This window comes from Xenopus tropicalis, chromosome 6 (genome assembly GCF_000004195.4).
Source record: "Xenopus tropicalis strain Nigerian chromosome 6, UCB_Xtro_10.0, whole genome shotgun sequence".
Classification (NCBI taxonomy): domain Eukaryota; kingdom Metazoa; phylum Chordata; class Amphibia; order Anura; family Pipidae; genus Xenopus; species Xenopus tropicalis.
Window position 1 is genome coordinate 85,587,053 of NC_030682.2, and position 23,192 is coordinate 85,610,244.

General features: G+C 41.7%; 1 protein-coding gene across 2 annotated transcripts in view; it reads right to left on the reverse strand.

The window, feature by feature from the left end:
- Positions 1 to 22,835, reverse strand: part of phlpp1 (PH domain and leucine rich repeat protein phosphatase 1) — an 89,708-nt gene extending 66,873 nt beyond the window's left edge. For both annotated transcript variants that reach the window (XM_002934390.5, XM_004915308.4), the window contains exon 1: positions 21,356 to 22,835. In XM_002934390.5, the coding sequence (XP_002934436.3) occupies positions 21,356 to 22,343 (988 nt within the window). In that variant the 5' untranslated portion in view covers positions 22,344 to 22,835. The remainder of the gene's footprint in view (positions 1 to 21,355) is intronic.
- Between the last annotated feature and the right edge of the window lie 357 nt (positions 22,836 to 23,192).

The following is a 23,192-nucleotide window of genomic DNA, read 5'->3' on the forward strand; positions in this document are numbered from 1 at the left end:
ATCTAGTTGTGTAGGCAGTGCATGGGCAAGGGCTTAAGGTCCCCCATTCTGGCACATACACAAGATTTTGGGGTGATACAAAGCCTTAATGCCTTAATTACAGTGCCCACAAAATGGCCGCTGCCTGCGATTGTATATTTCCAAGACTGGAAAAAAGTTTTATATAATTTATATAGTATGTGAAGTTAATTTTGCTTAACAAACACAATAGAAAATAAATTGGAATTATTTCTTAGGGTGACAGGTCCCCTTTAAAAGCAACGAATCACAGATTTAAAAAAAAAAAAAAAAATGCCATAACCACCCTTAAAGGAAATTAAAGAATATGGATAGACAGCCTATTACCAGGAACACCAGGAAATTAAATATGCCCTAAATGCCTTTACATATGCCCTAGCCACAAAAACAGCACTGCTCCTGCTTGTGTGGGTTCAAATAGACAATTATTACATTACATTAACATTTATTTATAAAGCACCAACATATTCCGCAGCGCTGTACAATAAGTGGGTTACATACATTGGACATACAGAGTAACATATAAAGCAATCAATAACCGATACAAGAGGTGAAGAGGGCCCTGCCCAAAAGAGCTTACAATCTACAAGAAAATTATGAATATATTCACCAATTCCTCTTTAGTTACAAAGGTTAAAGGAAAACTATACCCCCAGAATGAATACTTAACCAACAGATATGCCACTTAACATGATATAAACCAGTGCTGTCCAACTTCTGTGGTATCGAGTGCCGGAATTTTTCTGGCCTACATGGTGGAGGGCCGATAATGGAAGCCAGTTTTGACCACTCCCCTTTTTTAAACTGCACCCACTTCAAACTACACCCATGTTATCACAAGAGCTTTTAAGACCATCCTCACATTAATGGTGGCAACACAGCAAAAACCCAATGGTTGGTGCTCACAGAAGGGATATGACCCTTCATTGATATGTGAAAGAATTAAATTATGTCATATTAAGACCCTGCCTATGTGTGCCATACTATGCCTACCCTATGCTGCCTGTGTGTGCCATACTATGCCTGCCCTAACATACCTATGTGTGCCATACTCTGCCTGCCCTCCCCTGCCTATGTGTGCCATACTCTGCCTGCCCTCCCCTGCCTATGTGTGCCATACTCTGCCTGCCCTCCCCTGCCTATGTGTGCCATACTCTGCCTGCCCTCCCCTGCCTATGTGTGCCATACTCTGCCTGCCCTCCCCTGCCTATGTGTGCCATACTCTGCCTGCCCTCCACTGCCTATGTGTGCCATACTATGCCTGCCCTCCCCTGCCTATGTGTGCCATACTCTGCCTGCCCTATGGCGCACACAGGCAGCATACAGTGACACAATGCTGGATGTGTCAGAGGGAATGTGTCTGAGGTGTGAACAGGTGAACAATGGGGGTGATTACAGCCCGAGCCTGAGGTGTGAACACTGCAGGGGATAAACAATGAAGGCATTAAAAGGTGTGAACAATACAGAGGATTACATAATTAAACAATACAGGGGGATTACAGCCTGAATCTGAGGTGTGAGCAATGCAGGGGCCAGTTAATCTCAGTACTGATACCATTTAAAGCTTAGACAAAGGTAATCCATCAAAGCAGCCAGACAAGTGGGGGGCCGCCCGCCAGTTGGACAGCCCCCCACTTGTCTGGCTGCTTTGATGGCTTACCTTTATCAGTAAATATTTCCCTTTAAATCCTTTCCCTTGATCCACCACTCAATGATAGGCTGTGTGCTCCCTCAGAGATCACATGACCAAAAATAAGTGGTGTGTGGAATAAGAAAGTCTGGAGGCAAAAGACAGAACTCTGTCTATTTATTGGCTGATGTGGCCTAGCATGTATGTGTACCTTGGCTTGTTTGTGTGCACTGTAAATCCTATGATCCCAGGAGGCGGCCCTTAATTCTTAAAACGGCAATTTTCTATTTAGAAGTACCCAATAGCGCATTCTACTAAAAAAAGTATAATTTTATGAAAATGGCTTATTTAGATGAAGCAGGGTTTTACATATGAGCTTGTTTATGCAATTCTACATTTTTATAGAGACCTATATTGTGTGGGGGTATAGTTTTCCTTGAAGAAACATAAGTGAAGGTGATTTAAATAAAGAAGACTTAACACTATAAGGCAGCCCATAAAATGTGCATATATCATTAAAAAAGCCAAGGTGTTTGCATTTTAATTTGCTGGTGGAGAAATTCATCACCTAAATGCTTTTATATTATGTAACAGGAATATCTGTAGTAATAAGTCATATCAACTGGACTTGCTGTGTTTTGGTTTTTCTTTTCTTGAAGACGTTTTGCCAGTCATCCAACTGGCTTTCTCAATTCAAAATGAATTGAGAAAAAAAGTGGGGGTGTACAAAAATTTCAGCGGCACGCTACGTGCTCCCTCTCCTGGCCCCCCAACCAAAAACATCTTCTACTGTCCCTGGCTCTAGAAATAACACAAAACTTAATTTTGCACGGATATTGTAGGTAGTACATCGCCCTTTAATGCAAGGACTGCTTGTAACTGTCCACAAGCTTAGAGGGCACCTGTCACCATTATAATATATATATATATATATATATTTATTTTTACATTTATTATCCCCCCCGCCAGATGTGCAGGCTATTAAAAAAAACCTGCCCCTGCCAGTGCTAGGCTGCCCGCACTGGGATGGAGCCCCCGCAGCGAGGGCAGCCATGTTGGGGCACACATAATGAGCAACTCGCTTATTATGCGCATGTGTGTGACATAGGAGTGCGATTTACTCCTGCCCAGCTGCCCAGAGCTGGCGGGGGGAGTTTTTTTTTTTTTTTTTTAAACAAAGCTATTGCTCCCCCCAACTAAAGCGTGGGCTCTATTAGCCCGCAACTCTGGTGGCGGAAACAATATAGGGGTAATATGTCCCCTTTAGGCTGATGCCACACGTGGCGTTTTTACGCTGCGTATTTTCTCAGCCTAAAAACGCTGCACAAGCCACACAGCCCCTGACTAAGGCGTTTTTTCAGCCTAGTACTGGTGACGTAGCAAATCCCGTTTCCATGGTGCTAATAGTGCAAAATAGTAAAAAAATGTCGCGTATTTCAGCTAGGTCTGGCAGCTGCCTTTGTGTATACATAGGAATAGCTTGTTTTGCAAATACTGGCGTATTTCAGCCAACGCTTGAAAAATCCGTGCTAAGGCGTTTTCTAGCGTATTTCCGCTTTGTGTGGTTTGCTTCGAGTCTTTTCAAGTTATTTCTATGGATGATGATATCAGGCGTTTTTCAGCCGCTGAGAGAATTAGAAAATACACAGCGTAAAAACGCCACGTGTGGCATCAGCCTTAAGTTGAGCTGGCCATACACTGAAAGTTCTGCTCATTTGGTGAGATTGCAGCAGTTTCTACTCACCAAGGTAAATAAAAGTACAGAATGAAAGTACTACAGTATACACACACAAAAAACTAGGTCCTAAAATGTTATTGCCTATTGAATAGTAAACAAAGTTATTTAAACAATATTTAGAAATAATGTTTTCCATTTATGGAAATATCTAGAAATAATGCCTTTTTCTTTTAAACATAAAATCATGATGATTCCATCAAAGCATTAATTTATGTACATTCCAAAGAAAAAACATGCAAAAGTGAACAAAAGTAAAAAGAAGGGTAGTGAGCTTTGCCTGTCGCAGGATGAAAACACAGAGAAGGCCCTACAACAAATATTTACTAAGGAAAACCAGTCAAGCTTTGGGGGAAGGGAGAGATTCACTTTCTGATTTGTACTTTAAAATATGTATTGTCCATTGAGCAAAGTGCATACACCATAAACCATAATAACAGCAATCCTAAAAATTATACTTTTATATTGTTGTCTGTGACTTGACACAAACCAAGCAATTTGTAACCATCTTCTATGCAAATAAGCAGGGTATGAATATTAACTGTACAGTAAAAATGCTGTATTCTCCACATGAGATGCCCTACATCTGTAAAGGTGGCCATACACCAACGGGTGGGCGATATCGAGCGAATCCAGGCTAATTCGGTCGTTTGCCCCAAACGTCGGGTATAGGCGAAGTCGGATAAGGGACCGCATCAACGAGCGTGGTCCCCGATCCAACTAAATTTTTTAACCTGCCAGATATTGGTCGGGCAGGCCCGTCGTTAGTGCCCCTACACTGGCCGATTAGCTGCCAAATCGGTCTAAGGGACCGATATCGGCAGCTAGAATCTGCCCATGTATGGCCACCTTAAGTCTTTTTATGCTTTACTACCCACAAACATAAAAGAGCATGGTACTAGATACTAAGATACATTTTAAATACAATGATATTTTTATTTATGCCTTTAGAAACCTGATTGTGTATTTTTAATTTCTTAGAAAGTTAAAGTTGAGCTAGAATCCCTCCCTCACAGTTTTTTCCAATCACACCAACCCCACCTAAACCTTACAAATGTACAGGATGGAATGATATTCATGCCATTTATTGTTGGCTATCTTCCAATTAGATCTCCTATTCAATTTAGCCAAAGACTCTGGAGGAACATGTTAACATAACAGTAAAATAATGAGGAATCAATTATGTTCACATACCAACTGAAATGAAAGACTAATAGTCTCTTTCAGCCATGCTTCTCTCTATGCCAGTTGTTGTCAGACTTTCTCAATTCAAGCTCTAGTTTTAACCCCCTCCCCCAGACCCAGAGGGAACCACTGCCCCATGAATTTTCTTTTTGCTCATATTGACTGCACAACACTGCAATAAAAGACTTCCAATCAACAAGCAATGAGATACTTATGCTTTTATGACAAACCTGTATATATATTTTTTTTTCAGTAAAAGCATAGTTACAACTTCTGAGTGCCAGGTAGTGCTGATTTTATAGTTCAGGGTTACACCCTGATATGTACGTTTTGTTCATTAAAGGAACAGTAACACCAAAAAATTCAAGTGTATAAAAGAAATTCCAATATAATGTACTGCTGTCCTGCACTGGTACAACTGGTGTGTTTGCCTCAGAAACACTACAATGATTTATATAAAGAATGCAGCTGTGTAGCCATGGGGGCAGCCATAACAAAGGAGAAAAGGCACAGGCACATAGCAGATAACAGATAAAACACTATTGTATTCTACAGAGCTTATTAGTTATCTGCTATGTAACCTGTGCCTTTTCTCCATTTTTCCAGCTTGAATGGCTGCCCCCAGGGCTACACAGCAGCTTATTATATAAATTATAGTAGAGTTACTGTAGCAAACACAACTTTTACCAGTGCAGGGCAACAGTGCATTATATTTCATTTTCTTTAAAACTATTTAATTTTTTGGTGTTACTGTTCCTTTAATTGTCAACATCAAAGGCCTGGAAACCAAAAGAACCAACTGCCATGTGTTAAGAGACAAAAAGAAGGTCCCTGCCCCGCAAATAAACAAGGCTGTCAATTTAAATAAAATTTTGATGTTAATACACCTTTATAATTAAAGTAAATTAAACATAACTTATGGTGGCATGCTTAGATAAGACAGCTGGGCCTCAGTTTGCTTATGCAGACTGACTGGAGCAGCAAAGTCTAATGGTGAATATGTAATAAAAAGTTAAAGGAACAGTAAAACCAAAAAAGAAAATGTTTAAGTAATTAAAATATAATGTACTGTTGGGCTGCGCTGGTAAAAGCTGTGTGTTTGCTTCAGTTACACTACAATGGTTTATATAAACAAAGGTGCTGTGTAGCCACTGGGACAGCCATTCAAGCTGGAAAAAAGGAGAAAAGGCACAGGTTACATAAGATAAGATCTGTGGCATAAAATGGGAATCTACACAGTTTATCTGTTATTTGTGTAACCTGTGCTTTTTTCTTTTTTCAATTTGAATAGCTACCCAGCAGCATTTATATAAACTGTAGTAGGGTTTCTGAAGCAAACACACAATGCTCTAGGCACAATTATTACACTGTGAAATTCTATTGCAAATTTCAAGTCTTCAATCATGCCGATTTTTTCCCCATTTACAGCTTTTTTCCTTTCCCCTCGTAATGTCTACTTTAATTTGCTTAATGTCTGTATTTCATTTTTCTTTGCTTCAGTTTCCTTTTTTTCCCTAGCCCCTAGTCACACACTACTGCATTCTCTGAAGACATGTATTCTGTCCTTTCCTAGAATCCACCTTTAAGGCACACAAGCTCCTTGGACAAGACAGGATGCACTATTAACAGGTGTATTGCGTCACATAGGAAATCTGTCACGTTGTATAAACAGGTTTTTTTTTTTTTTTTTTAATCAGTCAAATTTTTTGACCAATGCAACTAATAGTAAGAAAGTTATTGAAAATGTAGCTAAGTATAAGTGTTTATAAAACAAGGGAATACTTGAAATGACAGGCAGAAGGATTAGTCGGCGCAATTTTAAATCCCCAGTCATGGCGAGGGAAAACACAGTCACAGCAGCACAAGTACAGGTATCGGATTAGTTATCCAGAAAACCATTATCCAGAAAGTTCCGAATTATGGAAAGGCTGTCTCCCATAGACTTCATTATAAGCAAATAATTCTAATTTTTAAAAATGATTTCCCTTTTTTCGTTTTTGGAAAAAGTAGCTGCTACAAATAGCTCAGTGTGTCTTCACACTAAGGGGCCCATTTACTTACTCACGAACGGGCCGAATGCGGCCGATTGCGTTTTTTTCGTAATGATCGGTATTTTGCGATTTTTTTGGAAAATTATCGCGACTTTTTCGTTACCAATATGATTTTTGCGGAAAAACGCGAGTTTTTCGTAGCCATTCCGAAAGTTGCGATTTTTTCGTAGCGTTAAAACTTGCACAAAAAGTTGCAATTTTTTCGTAGTGTTAAAACTTGCGCAAAACATCGCGCCTTTTAAGTTTTAACGCTACGAAAGAAGCGCAATTTTTCGCGCAAGTTTTAACGCTACGAAAAAATTGCAACTTTCGGAATGGCTACGAAAAACTCGCGTTTTTTCGCGCAAATCGTATTGGTAACGAAGAAGTCGCGATAATTTCCGAAAAGTCGTAAAGGCGCCGAAAAAAATCGCAAAAAATACGAAAAAGTCGCAAAATGTTCGTTTTCCAATCGGAATTTTTCCAATTTGGTCGGAATTCGTGTCTTAGTAAATCAGCCCCTAAGAGTGCACAAGAATGTGTAAATGCATGTAAATGTGCAAACGTGAGCAAGATGAAGTGTATGAAAGTGTGTAAATGCATACATGTATGGATATCAGCACCTAACCTGAGCAGCTTGTCATTAGACAAGCTCCTTCTGCACCAAACATCATACAGTAAATTTGGAAAGTAACTGTGCAAATGTGGTCAGAACAATGGAACCTGTAAAATGAGAGCTACATATGCTTTAGATCAGGGGTGTCAAACTCAATCACATAAGGGGGCTGAAATCTAAAACACAGGCGCATGCCAAATTTTTTATTAATATACTTAGTAAGATACTAAGGGGTATATTTATCACAATGTGTAAAAAGTGGAGTAAGACATTACCGGTGATGTTGCTTATAGCAGCCAATAGATGCTTTGCTACTGTTGAAATCTGATTACTGATTGGATGCCTTGGGCAACATTACTGGTAATGCTTCACTCCACTTTTTACACAGCATGATAAATATACCCCTTAGTCTTAGTTACTATGTGAGGAAAATGGAAATTGATCAGGCTGGATGGTCAGACACACTCACCAAGGGCCACATAAAACAGCCAGGTGGGTCGAATTTGGCCCCCGGGCCTTGTGTTTGACATATATGCTTTAGATCAGTGCTGTCAAACTTGTGCGGTGCCGAGGGCCGGAATTTCTCTAGCATACATGGTGGAGGGCCGCTAATGGAAGCCAGTTTTGACCACTCCCCTTTTTGAAACCACACCCACTTCAAACCACACCTATTTGATCACAATGGTGGTAGCACAGCAAAATCCCAAATGCTTGGTCCTTACTGTGGGGATATCAACCGTCATTCATATGTGAAAGAATTATATCATGTCATATTAAGATATACCCTTAAATTCCATATGCCTACTCCTCCCCTGTGGATAGCCCCCAGTACATAATTACACACCTTAGGGACCATTTAATGGCTATTTCCAACTGCTAACAAACTCCCACAACAACCCCTGCCAGGTTCACCTCCCACAGGCAGCATAGGGCAAGCAGAGTATGACACACACAGGCAGCACTCTGCCTGTCCTATGCTGTCTGTGTGCCATACTCTGCCTGCCCTACCCTGCCTGTGTGTGCCATACTCTGCCTGTCCTATGCTGCCTGTGTGTGCCATACTCTGCCTGCCCTTAGCTGCCTGTGTGTGCCATGCTCTGCCTGCCCTAGCCTTCCTGTGTGTGCCATACCCTCCCTGCTCTATGCTGCCTGTGTGTGCCATACTCTGCCTGCCCTTAACTCCCTGTGTGTGCCATGCTCTGCCTGCCCTACCCTTCCTGTGTGTGCCATACCCTCCCTGCCCTATGCTGGCTGTATGTGCCATACTCTGCCTGTCCTATGCTGCCTGTGTGTTCCATACTCTGCCTGCCCTTAGCTGCCTGTGTGTGCCATGCTCTGCCTGCCCTAGCCTTCCTGTGTGTGCCATACCCTCCCTGCCCTATGCTGCCTGTGTGTGCCATGCTCTGCCTGCCCTACCCTGCCTGTGTGTACCATACCCTCCCTGTCCTATGCTGCCTGTGTGTGCCATACTCTGCCTACCCTATGCTCTCTGTGTGTGCCATACACACAGGCAGCATAGTCCAGGCAGTACCTACATAGGTACCTACAGTACCTATGTCTGAGGTGTGAACAGGTGAACAATGGGGGTGATTACAGCCTGAGCCTGAGGTGTGAACACTGCAGGGGTTGAACAATGCAGGTATTAAAAGGTGTGAACAGTACAGGGGATTACATTTTTAAAGGAAAAGTAACGCTAAAAAATTTTAACTATAAAATCTATTCTACCCTCCCCCAATAATTGCCCTATCCTGAAAACTATTTGTTATTTATAATGCTTTAGAAGAAAATACCTGTAAAAACTTGGCTTCCGGTCATTTCACAAAGCATATGGCCATGCAGGAGAAAGTATCGGGTGAAGTTTAACTATGCGGTGATCGATTGATCGAGTCTAGCCTGACTCCTTCCTATACAGAAGGAAGGCTAGACTCGATCAGTCGATCGCCGCATAGTAAACGCTTCCCCTGAAACTTTCCCTGTGTCGCCATATCGCCTTTGTTGAAATGACCGGTTTTTTTTTACGTTTTTTACAGGTATTTTCTTCTAAAGCATTATAAATAACAAATAGTTTTCAGGATAGGGCAATTATTGGGGGAGGGTAGAATAGATTTTTTAGTTAAAAATTTTTAGCGTTACTTTTCCTTTAAAACAATACAGGAGGATTACAGCCTGAATCTGAGGTGAGAACAATGCAGGGGGCCAGTTAATCTCAGTACTGATACCATTTAAAGCTTACACAAAGGTAAGCCATCAAAGCAGCCAGACAGGTGGGGGAGCCACACAGAGGGGGGCCGCCAGTTGGACAGCACTGCTTTAGATGGTAGATTTGAAATAGTCAGCAAGATGATGAAAATAATTTAAACCAAAAACAGATTTTTAAAGTTAACGTTTCATTTTTTTCTCCCGTACAAAATTCAAAATGCCATTCTGTGTAAGGTTGCACTAGTAATAGTTAACTATATATCAGCAAAGACCTATACAGCTAAGCAGGTTTTTCTGGACTGAAAAGTTCATAAAATGCAGACAGTAAACAGAAGTGGCAAGTGTCCAAGTACCTTTGCAGATGAAAAAGGGAAAGGGCAGAAATACCTTTTACATCCCAATGCTTCAGGCTGCTGGCTGCAGAACCATATAATTTATGTGGGAAGACTTAAATTATATCTTAGAAGAGATCAAAGGACAGGCATTTGAACATAGGCTATTTATTACCATTCTGGTTAGGTAAACTGTAAAAAGATTTGGTAGAATTTTTACCTCAAAAAAATTGCATTAATCAGACACTTTTCTCACGGTGTACTACAAACAGTAGCAAATACCATGGTTGCATAAGGCTAATGCCAGACTATCGGGTTGGCCTGGGTGAGGGTACACAGAGCGGATTTCAGTGCAAAAATGGCTCCGGGTGCAGGGACAGCGAAAGACTGATGACAGCATAGGGGCCGATTCTCAGCCTGTGTTTATCTGCAAGCCGAAAATCAGCTCTGTCTGGCATTAGTGTAAAGCAGCACCACTGTGAAAGCGCACCCTGCTCTGTGTCAAAGTCAACCTGTGCATGAATTTCATGCTACTACATATACTAGGGATTCACCAAATCCACTAATTTAGGATCCAGCCAAACCCAGAATCCTTGGTGAAAGACAAAGCTGAATACGGAGCCATATGTTAATTAGGAAAAGCAATAGATGAAGAGAACCACGCATATTGAAACATTTTCATCGTTTATGTGATAAAAAGTCAAATGTTTTAGGGTGAAGACACACAGCCAAGACAAGTAGCTGCTACTAGTGGCTCTACTAAAAAAATACAATGCTGATTATCTCGGTGTTTTAGCAGCGGTAATTCTCAATACTGTCCATGGCAGGTGATCTTCTGGAGTTTAGTATCTGCGACAAGTAGCTGCTACTAAGTAGCTCCGTGTGTCTTTACCCTTAAAGGAGAAGGAAAGGTTAATAAAGAGTTAATCTCAAGCTGCAGGCATACCTTCAGTTCTCTCAATACAGCCCTTAAGTATCCCCATATTTCTCTTATCAGAAACTCATAAGAAAAAAAAAACGCTGAGCTCTGTAAAAAGTTCCCATAATGCCTCACTCATGCACCAAGACCCCTGTACATGCCCAGTTTGCATGTTTCTTGCTGATTGGCTCGGGGGGGGGGGGGGAAGGAGTTCTTAGCATTCTTGAGGGAGGAAGGAGCAAGAGATGGGAGAAAGGAGAGAGCTGCGTGTCTCTGGCACAGGAAAACAAGACAACAAACCCTGTTTCTTTTGACAGAGAACTGTGCAGTATTTCTGTGAGTGCTTATGGCTGTATTTACATAGACCTTTCTGATAAAGCTTACTTTGTTTTTACCTCTCTTTCTCTTTTAAAGGATTAGGCCAAATCTGAATCCTGTTGAAAAAGGCAGAATCTTGGCCGAATTGCAATTCAGTGCATCCCTAACATACACACACACGCAATAGGTATATATCTATACATATACTTTATATACATATATGTAACAGCTAGAAATTTCTAACCATTTTGGTTTATTTCTAGTATATACATCTTACCTGTTTGTATTTACATGTTTCTTTACTGTCGGGAGGCAATAAAGGAACAAGAAAATCTGCCCAGTTTGCCAGTAACGCCTAAAACTAGCAAATATTCACCAAGCTGGCACATACTCTACAGAGTTAAAATCATGAAGGTCACAATAGGGTATTTTATTGTGTAAGATTTGCAAGATAAATGTTATGCAAACAAACAAGGAATAGTGGCGCAACAGAGCATCCCATTTCAGCTCAGTTTGTGGGATCAAGTTGTAATTATCACCTAATGAAAACACAGAGGGGAGTATTTGGCCCACATTTGCCCTTTAAGTTACACAGACCTTTTGAAGTAAGGCTGATGCCAGACGTGGCGTAGGGCTGATATTTTCGGCAAGCGGAAAAACGCTTGGCAAAAATACAGCCCTTCGCCTGCTACTTGTGCCTGCACCCGAATGAATGAGATCACTCAGGTGCAGGCACATGTAGCCAATATATGCATGAAAACGCGAGATAATGCAAAGTCTCGCGTTTTCATGCGTATATCGGCTACATGTGCCTGCACCCGAGCGTATCTCATTCATTCGGGTGCAGGCACAAGTAGCAGGCGTAGGGCTGTATTTTCGCCAAGCGTTTTTCCGCTTGCTGAAAATATCAGCCCTACGCCACGTCTGGCATCAGCCTAATACTTTCTAAAGGTTCCCATACACAAGAAGATTTGCTCGCTTGGCAAGGTCGCCAAGCGAGCGGGTCTTCACCCGATACCCCCACCTACGGGTGGGCGATATCAGGGTACATGTAGGCTAATTCGATCATTTGGCCCTGGGGCCATTTTAATCGAATTATAATTGTGGCAATGGGGCAGTCGGTTCGGGGACCACATCAACGAGCCGATGTGGTCCCACGATCCGACTGAATCTTTTACCCTGCCCGATCAATTTCTGACCAAATTCAGCCCAGATATCGGTTGGGTATGGCCGTCGTTTCTGCCCCTACATGGGCCGATAAGCTGCCAAATGGGACAGATATCGGCAGCTACAATTGGCCCGTGTATGGCCACCTTAAGTCTGACAATGGCTTTTTCCTACTAGTGATTTCAGTCTAATTCAGTTAGGCAAAAACTCACTCAGTATGAAAGATTACACAGCACCACTGAAGTCATAGGAGCTGTACTACAAATGCCTCCAACTAGAAACAGTCTCCTTTTATTTCAACTTCTCAGCTGCACAGCTGTTGTCATTGGTGCAGGAGTTATGTTCATTGACAAGCAAAAAGCCCCTAATATTAAGCTTTCTGGACAACTAGATGCTGCTAGGCTATTACTTTTCTAAAGAAATCACTACATTTCGGCTGTCCAAAAAGAGGCCCATCAAGAGGTCATGCCCAAGGGATCAAGTGAACACTGCAAAAGGCACACTGACAAGAGATACATTCCTTAAGCTACGGAAGTATACTTTTTATTTGTTATAAAATTAATAGTATAAAAGTTAGAAAATTGATCTAAGAACCTAATTTCAGTGTAAAAATAGCATTTAATATCACAGAATAATAAAAGAATTTGGTAATCCCTGTACACCAAAGGCAGAATATACAGAAGTGCTACAAAACGTGTGCATTTGTCACTCAGAACGGCTGAACCCAAGTGCATGTAAACGTCTTTAAGTTAAGAAGAACTACTAGCAGTTAAATATTGAAGCAGTAAAATAAAAAAAAAACCCTGCATGATGAGAACAACACGTTGCTATAAAAACTAGAAGCAAAGAGAGTATTGTTTTTAGCCAGTTACATGGACTAGTTGCAGGGCTTCTAGTTGTGGTCTGTGAAGGCACCAGATATGGCCATTTCTTCGCCCATGTTTAGCAGTTCCACACCAAAATCCACTCTGTGTGTCTATACACAGGCCACACATGACACTGCAGATACAGGTATGAATGATTTAAAGAGGATCAGCTTTTTCTCAGCCACGTCTGGCATTAGTATAATACAACACCCACAGTGGAAGTTTGAAAATTCTTAATCACTCTGTAAAAAATGTAATAAACTTTATTTCCACATTACTGAAACAGACTGTATTATATGGTAAAGTAATCGGGATGATGCATTACCAAGACAGCAGCCAGCACAGCATGGTGATTCTGTAAACATTTCAAGAGTAAAGACTACAGTGATCCAGAAGGCACTGGGGGGAACAAATTCTGTTGCCAAAAACCTAAAATTCTGCGTGGTTCCACTAAAACACAAGTGTACTGTATATTGGAGCTAGTGAAGCAAATATACAGGTAAACAGTGCTTTATATTAAGATGCATATATAGACATGTGATCTATAATCTAGATATCTATTATTATTATTATTATGATAGTTACTATATACATTTTAAGCACTTCTAATATACACATTGATACAATAGATAAAATAGTAAGGGACATGGTGTGATTTTATGTACCCTGCCCCAAAAAGCAAATACAAAGTTTAGAAAGCACAGGGAGTAGATATAATGCCACTAAAGTTAATATACTACAGGTATGGGGTCCCTTATCCGGAACCCGTTACGGAAAGCCCATCTCTAGTCTGAAATAATTCAGAATTTCAAAACTGATTTCCTTTTTTTCTTTAATAATAAAACAGTACCTTGTAATTGATCCCAACTAAGATATAATTAATCCTTAGTGGATGCAAAACAATCCTATTGTGTTTAATTAATGTTTTATTTAATAGATTAAATAAAATTAATAGATTTAATGATTTTTTTAATAGACTTAAGGTATGGAGATCCAAATTACGGAAAGATCCCTTATCTGGAATACCCTTGGTCCCGAGCATTCTGGATAACAGGTCCTATACCTGTACTACACTGCTCATTAAATGCTGGAGACTGACAGCGCTACATTACAAGATAGGGGACATGAACAATGCCCCATAAGCAAAAAGGCCATAACCAGGGCATTTTTTTGTACTTTGCCCACTGCATGGGGCATTTTAGGAATAGCCACAGGCCACTCTCCGTTTTGAAGGGCAGTGATCTCCAAACTTAAGTTTGAATGTTGAAACAGTAAATGAAGAATACAACATTTCACCATTTCCAACTATGTTTTAACATTAAAGTGATATTGACACTAAAAAACTACTCTTCAAAATATGAATGTACGTAAAAAGTTACCTATAGGTCATGTTGATCATTTTTGTAAGTACAGGTATGGGACCTGTTCTCCAAAATGCTCAGGACCTGGGGTATTTCAGGATAAGGAATCATTTCCATAATTTGGATCTCCATAACTTAAATCTGCTAAAAATCATTTAAATATTTTTAAAAAAATAGTAGGCTTGTTTTGCCCCCAATAATTACACCTTAGTTGGGATCAAGTACAAGGTACTGTTTTATTATTACAGAGAAAGGAGAAAACATTTTTAAAAATTAGAAATATTTGCTTATAATGGAGTCTTTGGGAGATGGGCTTTCCGTATGATGTAGATAACGGATTTCTGGATAAGGGATCCTATACCTGTAATTGTTACTTGAAGTTCCTAAACCTGACTGTTTTGCCAAGCTGACTGTTCCTTTTCAGCCTGTCAGTTATAGCTTCTAATGCTAACGGACTCCTGCTGCACAAATATGGCAGCCCCCTCATAGAGGAACTTGGGGGATCAGAAAGGTAATGTAAAAACATCAGGCAAATACATTTATGGCAAAATTATAAAGAGCATGCAAATACTATGTTATGACATGATAAAGGGTTTAATTTCTGGAGTCAGTATCTCTTTAACTCACACCTTTTTACTGTTCAGCATAACTATTGGGAGAGTAGAAACATTTACAGGCACAATCAATTCTGATCAATCCATCACAACGATTGCAGACTATTGTAACTATTGTAAAAGCAGTTAGGTGCTACTGTGTTCCAGAGACAGACATTCTGAGGTCAGCAAGATTCAATGAACAACACCATTTAGGATGCCAAGTTGTCAAGTTGCAATTCACAACTGACAAAAGCCATAAAGTCATTTAATGTTTGAATACTCCAATTTAAAATCTTTCAATAAATTTGCCATATTTCTAAGTGTAATCTGCTGAAAGACTGAACGCACCAACATACTTAAATGGTCTTGGAGCAAAAGAGGCCAGAGTGGAAAATAATTATTTGTACACCTTTTTTAAATAACTATAGTCTACTTAATAAGGAACTTTTACCTTATTAGAGGGGATCATTGAGACTTAAAAAGCACGGGTGCAAATTTGGAGGTCAGTAAACCCCAGGTTATAAATCCCATGCTTAAAGGTGTGGTTAGCTTTTTTGTTCAACAGCTCCCCGGTTTGGTCATTCAGCAGCTATTTGGTTGCTAGGATCTTGTTTACCATAGAAACCGGGCAACTGTTTAAATGAGGGGTGAAGATAAATAGGTGAGGAACCAAATAGAAAGATAAGCAATAAAAGTAAAAATAACAATAAATTGTAGCCTCAGAGAGCAATCGTTTTGGACTTCCGGGGGTCAGTCAACTATAAAAGATAAATAATGCAGATCAAACTGCTTGGAATAGGACAATATATAACATAATAAAAGTTAACTTAATAGGTAAACCACCTCTTTAAGGCTCCTGCTACATGGGCTGATTCTCGGCCTGTGGTTAAATGCAGGCGGAGTATCATCCCCAATGGTGGCAGCAGCCTTCTCTGGTGCCAGCCATCTTTGGCACTAAGCAATAAAAGTAGACATATGTTAGCTTAAATTGCTTAATTAACAAAAAAAATTACCCTTTATGTAAAATTCTCCTTTAAGCCTCCAACACAATCCTGTTGTTCAACTTAAAGGAACAGTAACACCAAAAAATCAAAGTGTATAAAAGGAACTACAGTATAATGTACTGTTGCCCTGCACTGGTGCAACTGGTGTGTTTGCTTTAGAAACATTACTATAGTTTAGTAAATGAAGCTGCTGTGTGGCCATGGGGGCAGCCATTTAAAAGAGAAAAGGCACAGGTTACATAGCAGATAACAGATAAGTTCTGTACAATACAATGGTGTTTAACTGTTATCTGCTATGTAACCTGTGCCTTTTCTCCTTTTTCCAGCTTGAATGGCTGCCCCCATGGCTACACAGCAGCTTTTTATATAAACTATAGAAGTGTTTCTTAAGCAAATGTGCAAATTTTACCAGTGCAGGGCAACAGTGCATTGTATTATGATTACTTAAAAACATTTTTATATTTTGGTGTTACTGTTCCTTTAATCTCTTCAAGTAGCCACATCTAAAAACACATTTCCTGCACATTTACATTCCAACTGCATATCTCTGGTAATTCCTCTGTCCTCTAAAGTAATATGTATTCCTAAATAGTTAGGGGAGGGGAAAATATGTCCAATCATGGGTCCTAACAAACTTACTCCTAGAAAATAATGTGGCCAATCAAACTCTGATGTGGTTGAACCAGCACTGACTAGCCAGGCAGAATGTGGACCGATCCTTTAACTCAATGCACAAGTTGGGTCAGTTTTGCAACCGAGCTACATAGATCCACAGATCTACAGTGAACCAACAAATTGCCCAACAGGTAACTTGGCCAGCATATGTCTCCCTCATTTGAACAAATTAATTTGTGACCATGTCACGGTATTGTAATTGAGTTTAATTTTTTGAAGATGTTGTACTGAATGATTATTCTTTGGGGAGAGTAATCAACTCCATACAGTCAATTAAAAATTCAGGAAAGATCTGTGTTTCCAAAATGCTGTAGCAATACATAGGGAAGGAGAAGATTTTGTTTCAAGTTCATCGAAGACCTGGAAACAATCAAACGCACATGTGAAAGTTACACAGCGCCCATAGGGCAATGTCAAACTTGGTTCTCTCGGGTATGTTTTTATGTAGCCTGAAAATGCAGTGCTAAAGAGACCCCTTTAGACTAGCACTGAATTTGCCCAACAAACACTTGTGCCAGCACTTCTCGGGCATAAGTTACCTAAAATATCATATGGAGACTGTTGGGAAACTGTTGTTCAGTGGGCTCTGGTACAAGCACCTCTCAGGCAATATCAGTGTTAGTCTATGAGGAGATGTTTTGATATTTAGGCTCTACATTTTGGGCTATTTAATAAACACCACTTCATGTCACATTAAAGAGCATAGCTAGTGGAATTTAATTTTTAACAGCCAAATAACTTTACTATATATCGACTTTATTAATTCAATAGCCACATAATTTACAATTTAATGGAAACTTCAAAATTAAAACACAGTACTCCTTTAAAGAGAAACTGCTCATGTTTTCAGTGGATACACAGATTTGTATTGGGTGGTCATAAGTATTAAAAATCCATGGAAACTAAACTATGTACACCACTTGTCAAAAGATTAATAACTGCTCTAAAAGATAAATATGACATACACATTGTTATCTTTTTTTTTCAAAATACAAAAGTATGAGGGCGAGTTTATTTTGCATAAAGATCATTCTATTTATTTTAAGTGTCCTACATACAAATGGGGTCTTATATCATATGGGTATTTGCAAGGACACAGTGGATTTTGGCAATGAAGTCTGAGTCTGATTCTAACCTGGTCCCTTTCTGCATGGAGTGTAAATGTTTTCCTAGAATCTACATGGCTTTCTTTTGGATGCTTCACTTTCCTCCCACACCCCAATAAACATAGAAACAGGGTAACTGGTTTCTGAGGAAATTTACCTTAATGTGTGTTTTATGGATTGGCACCACTGAGGCACAGATAGAAGTCAACACCAAACATGGTCACTTTAAGGGCTCTGGCACACGGGGAGATTAGTCGCCGGGGCAAAACTCCCTGTTCGCGGGCGACTAATCTCCCCGAGTTGCCTTCCCCTGCCATCCCATCGGCGACAATGTAAGTCGCCGGTGGGATGGCAGGGGAAGGCAACTCGGGGAGATTAGTCGCCCGCGAACAGGGAGTTTTGCCGCGGGCGACTAATCTCCCCGTGTGCCAGAGCCATAAATGTGCTTTAAAGCATATGCTCCTACTAGCGACTATACAATGCACCACCCAGTACATGGTGATTATGTCTGTTTAGTTGAAGAAAGATATACAACATCCATCAAAGGGCCATTAACACCATAAAGTGAATACATTTCATACAACAGTAAAGGTTATGTTTGTCAAGCACCAGCAATAAAGTATTTCTTGGCAGCAACACTCCTATTTTATTGGAAAGTTTTTCATTCTATAGGTGTGCAGATATTAGAGAACTAAGAATGCTATTTGACCTCTATCTCTACTTAGGTGCTAATATATATACGCCCCGAAATGCCATCCCACCGGCAAGAATGTAAACCGCCAGTGGGATTGCATACGCAGCGCCAAAGTTGCTTTGAGAGGAAACTTCGGCGATTTCAGCACCTTGAGAGGAAATTTACATTCAAGCCAGTGGGATGGCATATCGGGGAGATTAGTCGCCTGCGACAAGGGAAATTTGACGCGGGCGACTAATCTCCCCGTCTACCATGGCCCTAAAAGGCTACAGTCAGCCTTGTCTACAAAGGTCACCCAGTGTATTGCCACTTTTAGGCTAATATTTTAGGGCTCTGGCACACGGGGAGATAAGTCGCCCGCGACAAATCTCCTGTGTCTTGGGCGACTTATCTCCCCGGATTGCCATCCCACCGGCGAAAATGTAAATTGCCGGTGGGATGGCATACGCGGCGGCGCGATTTCACTGCAATCGCGCTGCCGCGTATGCCATCCCACCGGCGATTTACATTTACATCCGGGAAGATTAGTCGCCCGAGAGACAGGAGATTTGTCGCGGGCGACTAATCTCCCCCTGTGCCAGAGCCCTTAAGTATCATTCTTAAAAAGGCACATTGTAGCATTAACATCTGAAATGTGTATATGCAGATTTGGCAACCTGGCTTAATTGCAGGAAATTGTCCTATTTCACATTTTCCTGTGATTAAGTTGGATCGCAGAGAGCAAAGGTGGCCATACACGAAGATCTGCTCGTTTGGTGAGGTCGCCAAGTGAGCGAATGTTCTTAAGATATGCCAACCTATGGGTGAGCAATATCGGCTAATTTGCACTGGGGCCAAACGACTACATAAAAACGGTAGGCATAGGTGCCGTCGGATCGAGGCCCTCGTCAATAAGCTGACATGAGACCCGATTCAACGGAAAAATCAAACCTGCCCAACCGAGATCTGGCCAATTTCAGGCCTGTTGGTGGTGCCCATACACAGGCAGATAAGCTGCCAAATTGGTCTAAAGGCCCAAAATCGGCCCCCTTTATGACCACCAAATGTATGGTCACCAAACGAGCAAATCTTTCCCTGATGTGCCTACCTTGGGCCAAACAATTGGATCACATTGACAGGGCACAAACTGTTGGCAGGAGGAGTGCATTAATGCGCTCCTCATCCCACTGGTATTTTTAAAACTGCCCAATCAACATCTGGCAATTTTGCCCAGATATTGGTCGGATAGGCCCGTCTGAGGGCTTCATACATGGGTCAATAAACTGCTGACTCAGACTGTTGGCAGCTTTTATCAGCGCATGTATGGCCAACTATATTTGGGGCGATCCAAAAGGTAAGTAAAGGAGAAAGCATTTTCTAGAGAACTGTCGGCAGGCAACACATCTTCCTATGCGCCTGTACCCAAAAGACAGACCAACTGCATATAAGATGCATGCAAACACACATTAAAAATGCATATAAACACATCAGTCACTGTGCATTTGGAATGCTCTGTGCTCAAAGATCCATGCATACACATTCTGGTGGAACACAGCAGGATGACATTTTTAATGGACAGATCATAAGAGTGAATTGTAAATCCAAGAAAGGTGTGTTGTCTGCCAGCGAGCAACTCTTGAGTGTTAAGGTAAGCTATTCAACATCACTTATCCAATGTGTATAAATGCAGTTACACCCCACAATCCTAAATGCCTACAGGACAATTATCTCCGAAATGCACAGAAAAACAATGTTTCTAAGAAATAGTGTTGATCTATGTTGTATACATGCAATTTACAGTGCTGACCATTTCAGCTAGTCTGACAGTGATATGTGTACTTTTTTTTCCATGCGGATTCCTTTAAGGCTATGGTACATGGCAACAACAGTGTAGTACTACATAAGCCATCACATTATGTCATAATTGGGGTTATTATTGCATTCAGAGATCTACAATGGATTATCCCATTGTAAACTGGAAGCATCCTACAGCAATCCCTGGCATTTCTGTTCTCTCTAAGAACCAAGTCATGACACTGTGACTGGTATAATTAACTTATCAACTGTTAAAATCTCAAGCTAAAAAATTCACCAACTTCTTATGTTCGTTTCACATACTAGACTGTTAATCCAAACAAATTAACCAAACTATAGATGGTTTCCAGTAAAATATGAATCCCCCCACACTAGTAACAGAATACAAACATACCTGATTACTGTCAAGTATACCATGTTTCCTAGAGTGGCACCCATGTTCAAGCATTGTACTTTAGAAGTATGCTACAATTTTCAGTACTTAAGAGGCGCAAAGCTGCCAGTTAATCTATAAGTGACTGCCCTATTGCCCTTCATTGGTGTGTCACATCATGCATGCCAGCTGTAAAACATCTACCTACCTATTTCAGTAACAGGCAATAGTGAACTGTATTAGTGATCTTTTTTTACAATTACAATCTTCTGAAATCACCCAAACTGTGTTTTTTACTAAAATTCCTGGAAAAAATTATCAGACCATTTCAGCGCAGATGTATACTTAATAATGTCACTCAATGTATCTTGATATCATCTATCGTGCCTTTAAACAAATAAAATGTATTAAAGACAGACACAAGAAAGCCCATTGTACTACAACTCCCAGCATTCCCCAAAAAAGTGTTGAGTTGCATAAGGGTGAAGAAACATAGAGCTACTAGTAGCAGCTACTTGTCACTGCTTCTAAAATAGACAATACTGATCATGTACAAGTAATTGTCTCTACATGTGTTATAGCAGAGGCAATTCTCAGCATTGTCTATGGCAGGGTATTTTTTTGACGTTTAGTAGCCGTGACACAGTTGCTACTAAGTAGCTCTGTGTGTCTTCACCCTAATAGGAGAGTGACAAGTGGGACATTCTTGAGTGGAAGGTTGCACAATTCCTTCTCACCTGCATAGAAGCGGATGAGGCAGCCAATCTCTGGCTCCATGCCCTCCTCTTGCACCCTGCACAGATCCCTAAAGCCCAGCTGAAAGAGGTAGTCGTTCTGGATTTGCAGAGGCTTCTCCTGTGCTTCCAACCTGCGGCAGCTCTCCCCGTGTAGCTGAACATACAGGGATGCCGGACACTGGGCTGCCTCCCGGCTGGGTCGGGCTGGCACTGTCACTGCCCGGGGAATTGTGGGCATCCCCAGTTCTTCCACTGAGGAGGAAGAGGAGGAGGAGGAGGATGAGGCTGCCCCGCAGTGGAAGAGCTCCAGTCCCTGGCACACTGTAGGACTCAGACTGTCGGAGTCCGAGGCCGGCTGGTGCGGCGCTTCATCCCCCGGTTCCCAACAATGTCCCAGGCCCTTAACTCCAGCCACAAAGTACGAGCCCTGCTCGCTCGTCTCGGGGCCCAGGATTCTCAGTACCCCCGAACTCCCTCCCGTCCGAAGCAGGCGGGTCGCCACTTGGTTAGACTGGGTGTCCAAAGTGCAGATAAGCGGCCGCAGGCAGGGGGAGGCGTGCCGCTCGTACACATGTATGCAGCCTCTCCGCAGCTCTGAGCGCACACACTGCCTGTCCTGTGCCTGCAGAGGCACCCACTGTCTGCTCCGCGATGCCAGGGGTGCCCTCCGTTCTAGGCTGCGGGAGGCGGGCCCCGGCGGGCAGGAAGACAGGGGAGACGGGGAATGGATGGCCGACACGTTCCTCTTAAGCCTTCGCCTTCTCCTCCGCAGAAGGAGTACGGAGTTGGCGCTCGTACTGCCATTAGTCGCCGGGGGCAGCAGCAAAGTGCCCGTAGTTGAGTTCCCTGCACTGACCGGCGGTCGCTTTTTCTCCTCCGTCCCCGGCCCCGCCGCAGGTTCTTCGGCCGCTCCCTGTTCCATGGATCGCGGTGCCCCAGTTTCTACGACGCGAACCTTGGCGGCCCTCACCGGGGAATGCGCAAGCATCACACTTGCGCCTCTCCTAGGGTACTGGGACTCTGCCCTGCGCCATCATGGAAGGGAGGATGAGGATGGTGTACTTCATACATACAGCCCCCGCTGTTACACACACACACTGAGTGGGCCGTGCCGCCGCCCGCGCTGCTCAATATTAATGAAGGAGGAGGAACGGCTTCGATAGAGTCATCGAGCACACCATCTATTGTATAAATATTAAGTAGCCGTTCTACAAATGGGAGGGGCGGGCTCGCCAGTCACAGCGCGCTACAGAGCCAGGGGGTATTGATAAGCAACACGCGATGTGGGAGGAGCGGCCTATGGTTATCGCTAGGCCTTTTATTACTTCGTGATTAGGAAGTAGGAGGAGCAGCCGTCACTGTTCGCAGAACTTACAAATGTTAACCTGGTACACAACACGGTCAAGTTAGAGGAGAGGGCGGTGCTTGCCCTTACGCATCATGGGAAGTGTAGTTTGTGTCCTCTGCTGGAGCTTTGGAATGCTAGGGTGGGGCGTTTTAGATTTTATCAAGGATGTTTAGCCTCTGACACTCGAGTGGTTATAATAGGGATTTACAGGGACGTGTATAGTTGTGCGATAAATGTTTATGTAAGCTATATTTACATTTTATTGTGATCTGTACCTTTTCACAAAAATGGTGTTCCACGATTTTATGTATTTATGTTCTTTGAAGGAAATGTTATTTATGATTTTAGTATGAAGTTGGAATGAAGTATGAAGATAAATGTTCCTGGACTTGAGAGTTCAACAGGATTCGCAGAAGTATAAATGATTTGGGGCAAGCTTCCTATGCTTAATAAGTAATACAACTATTTTTAAAGGATGCAACAGACTTG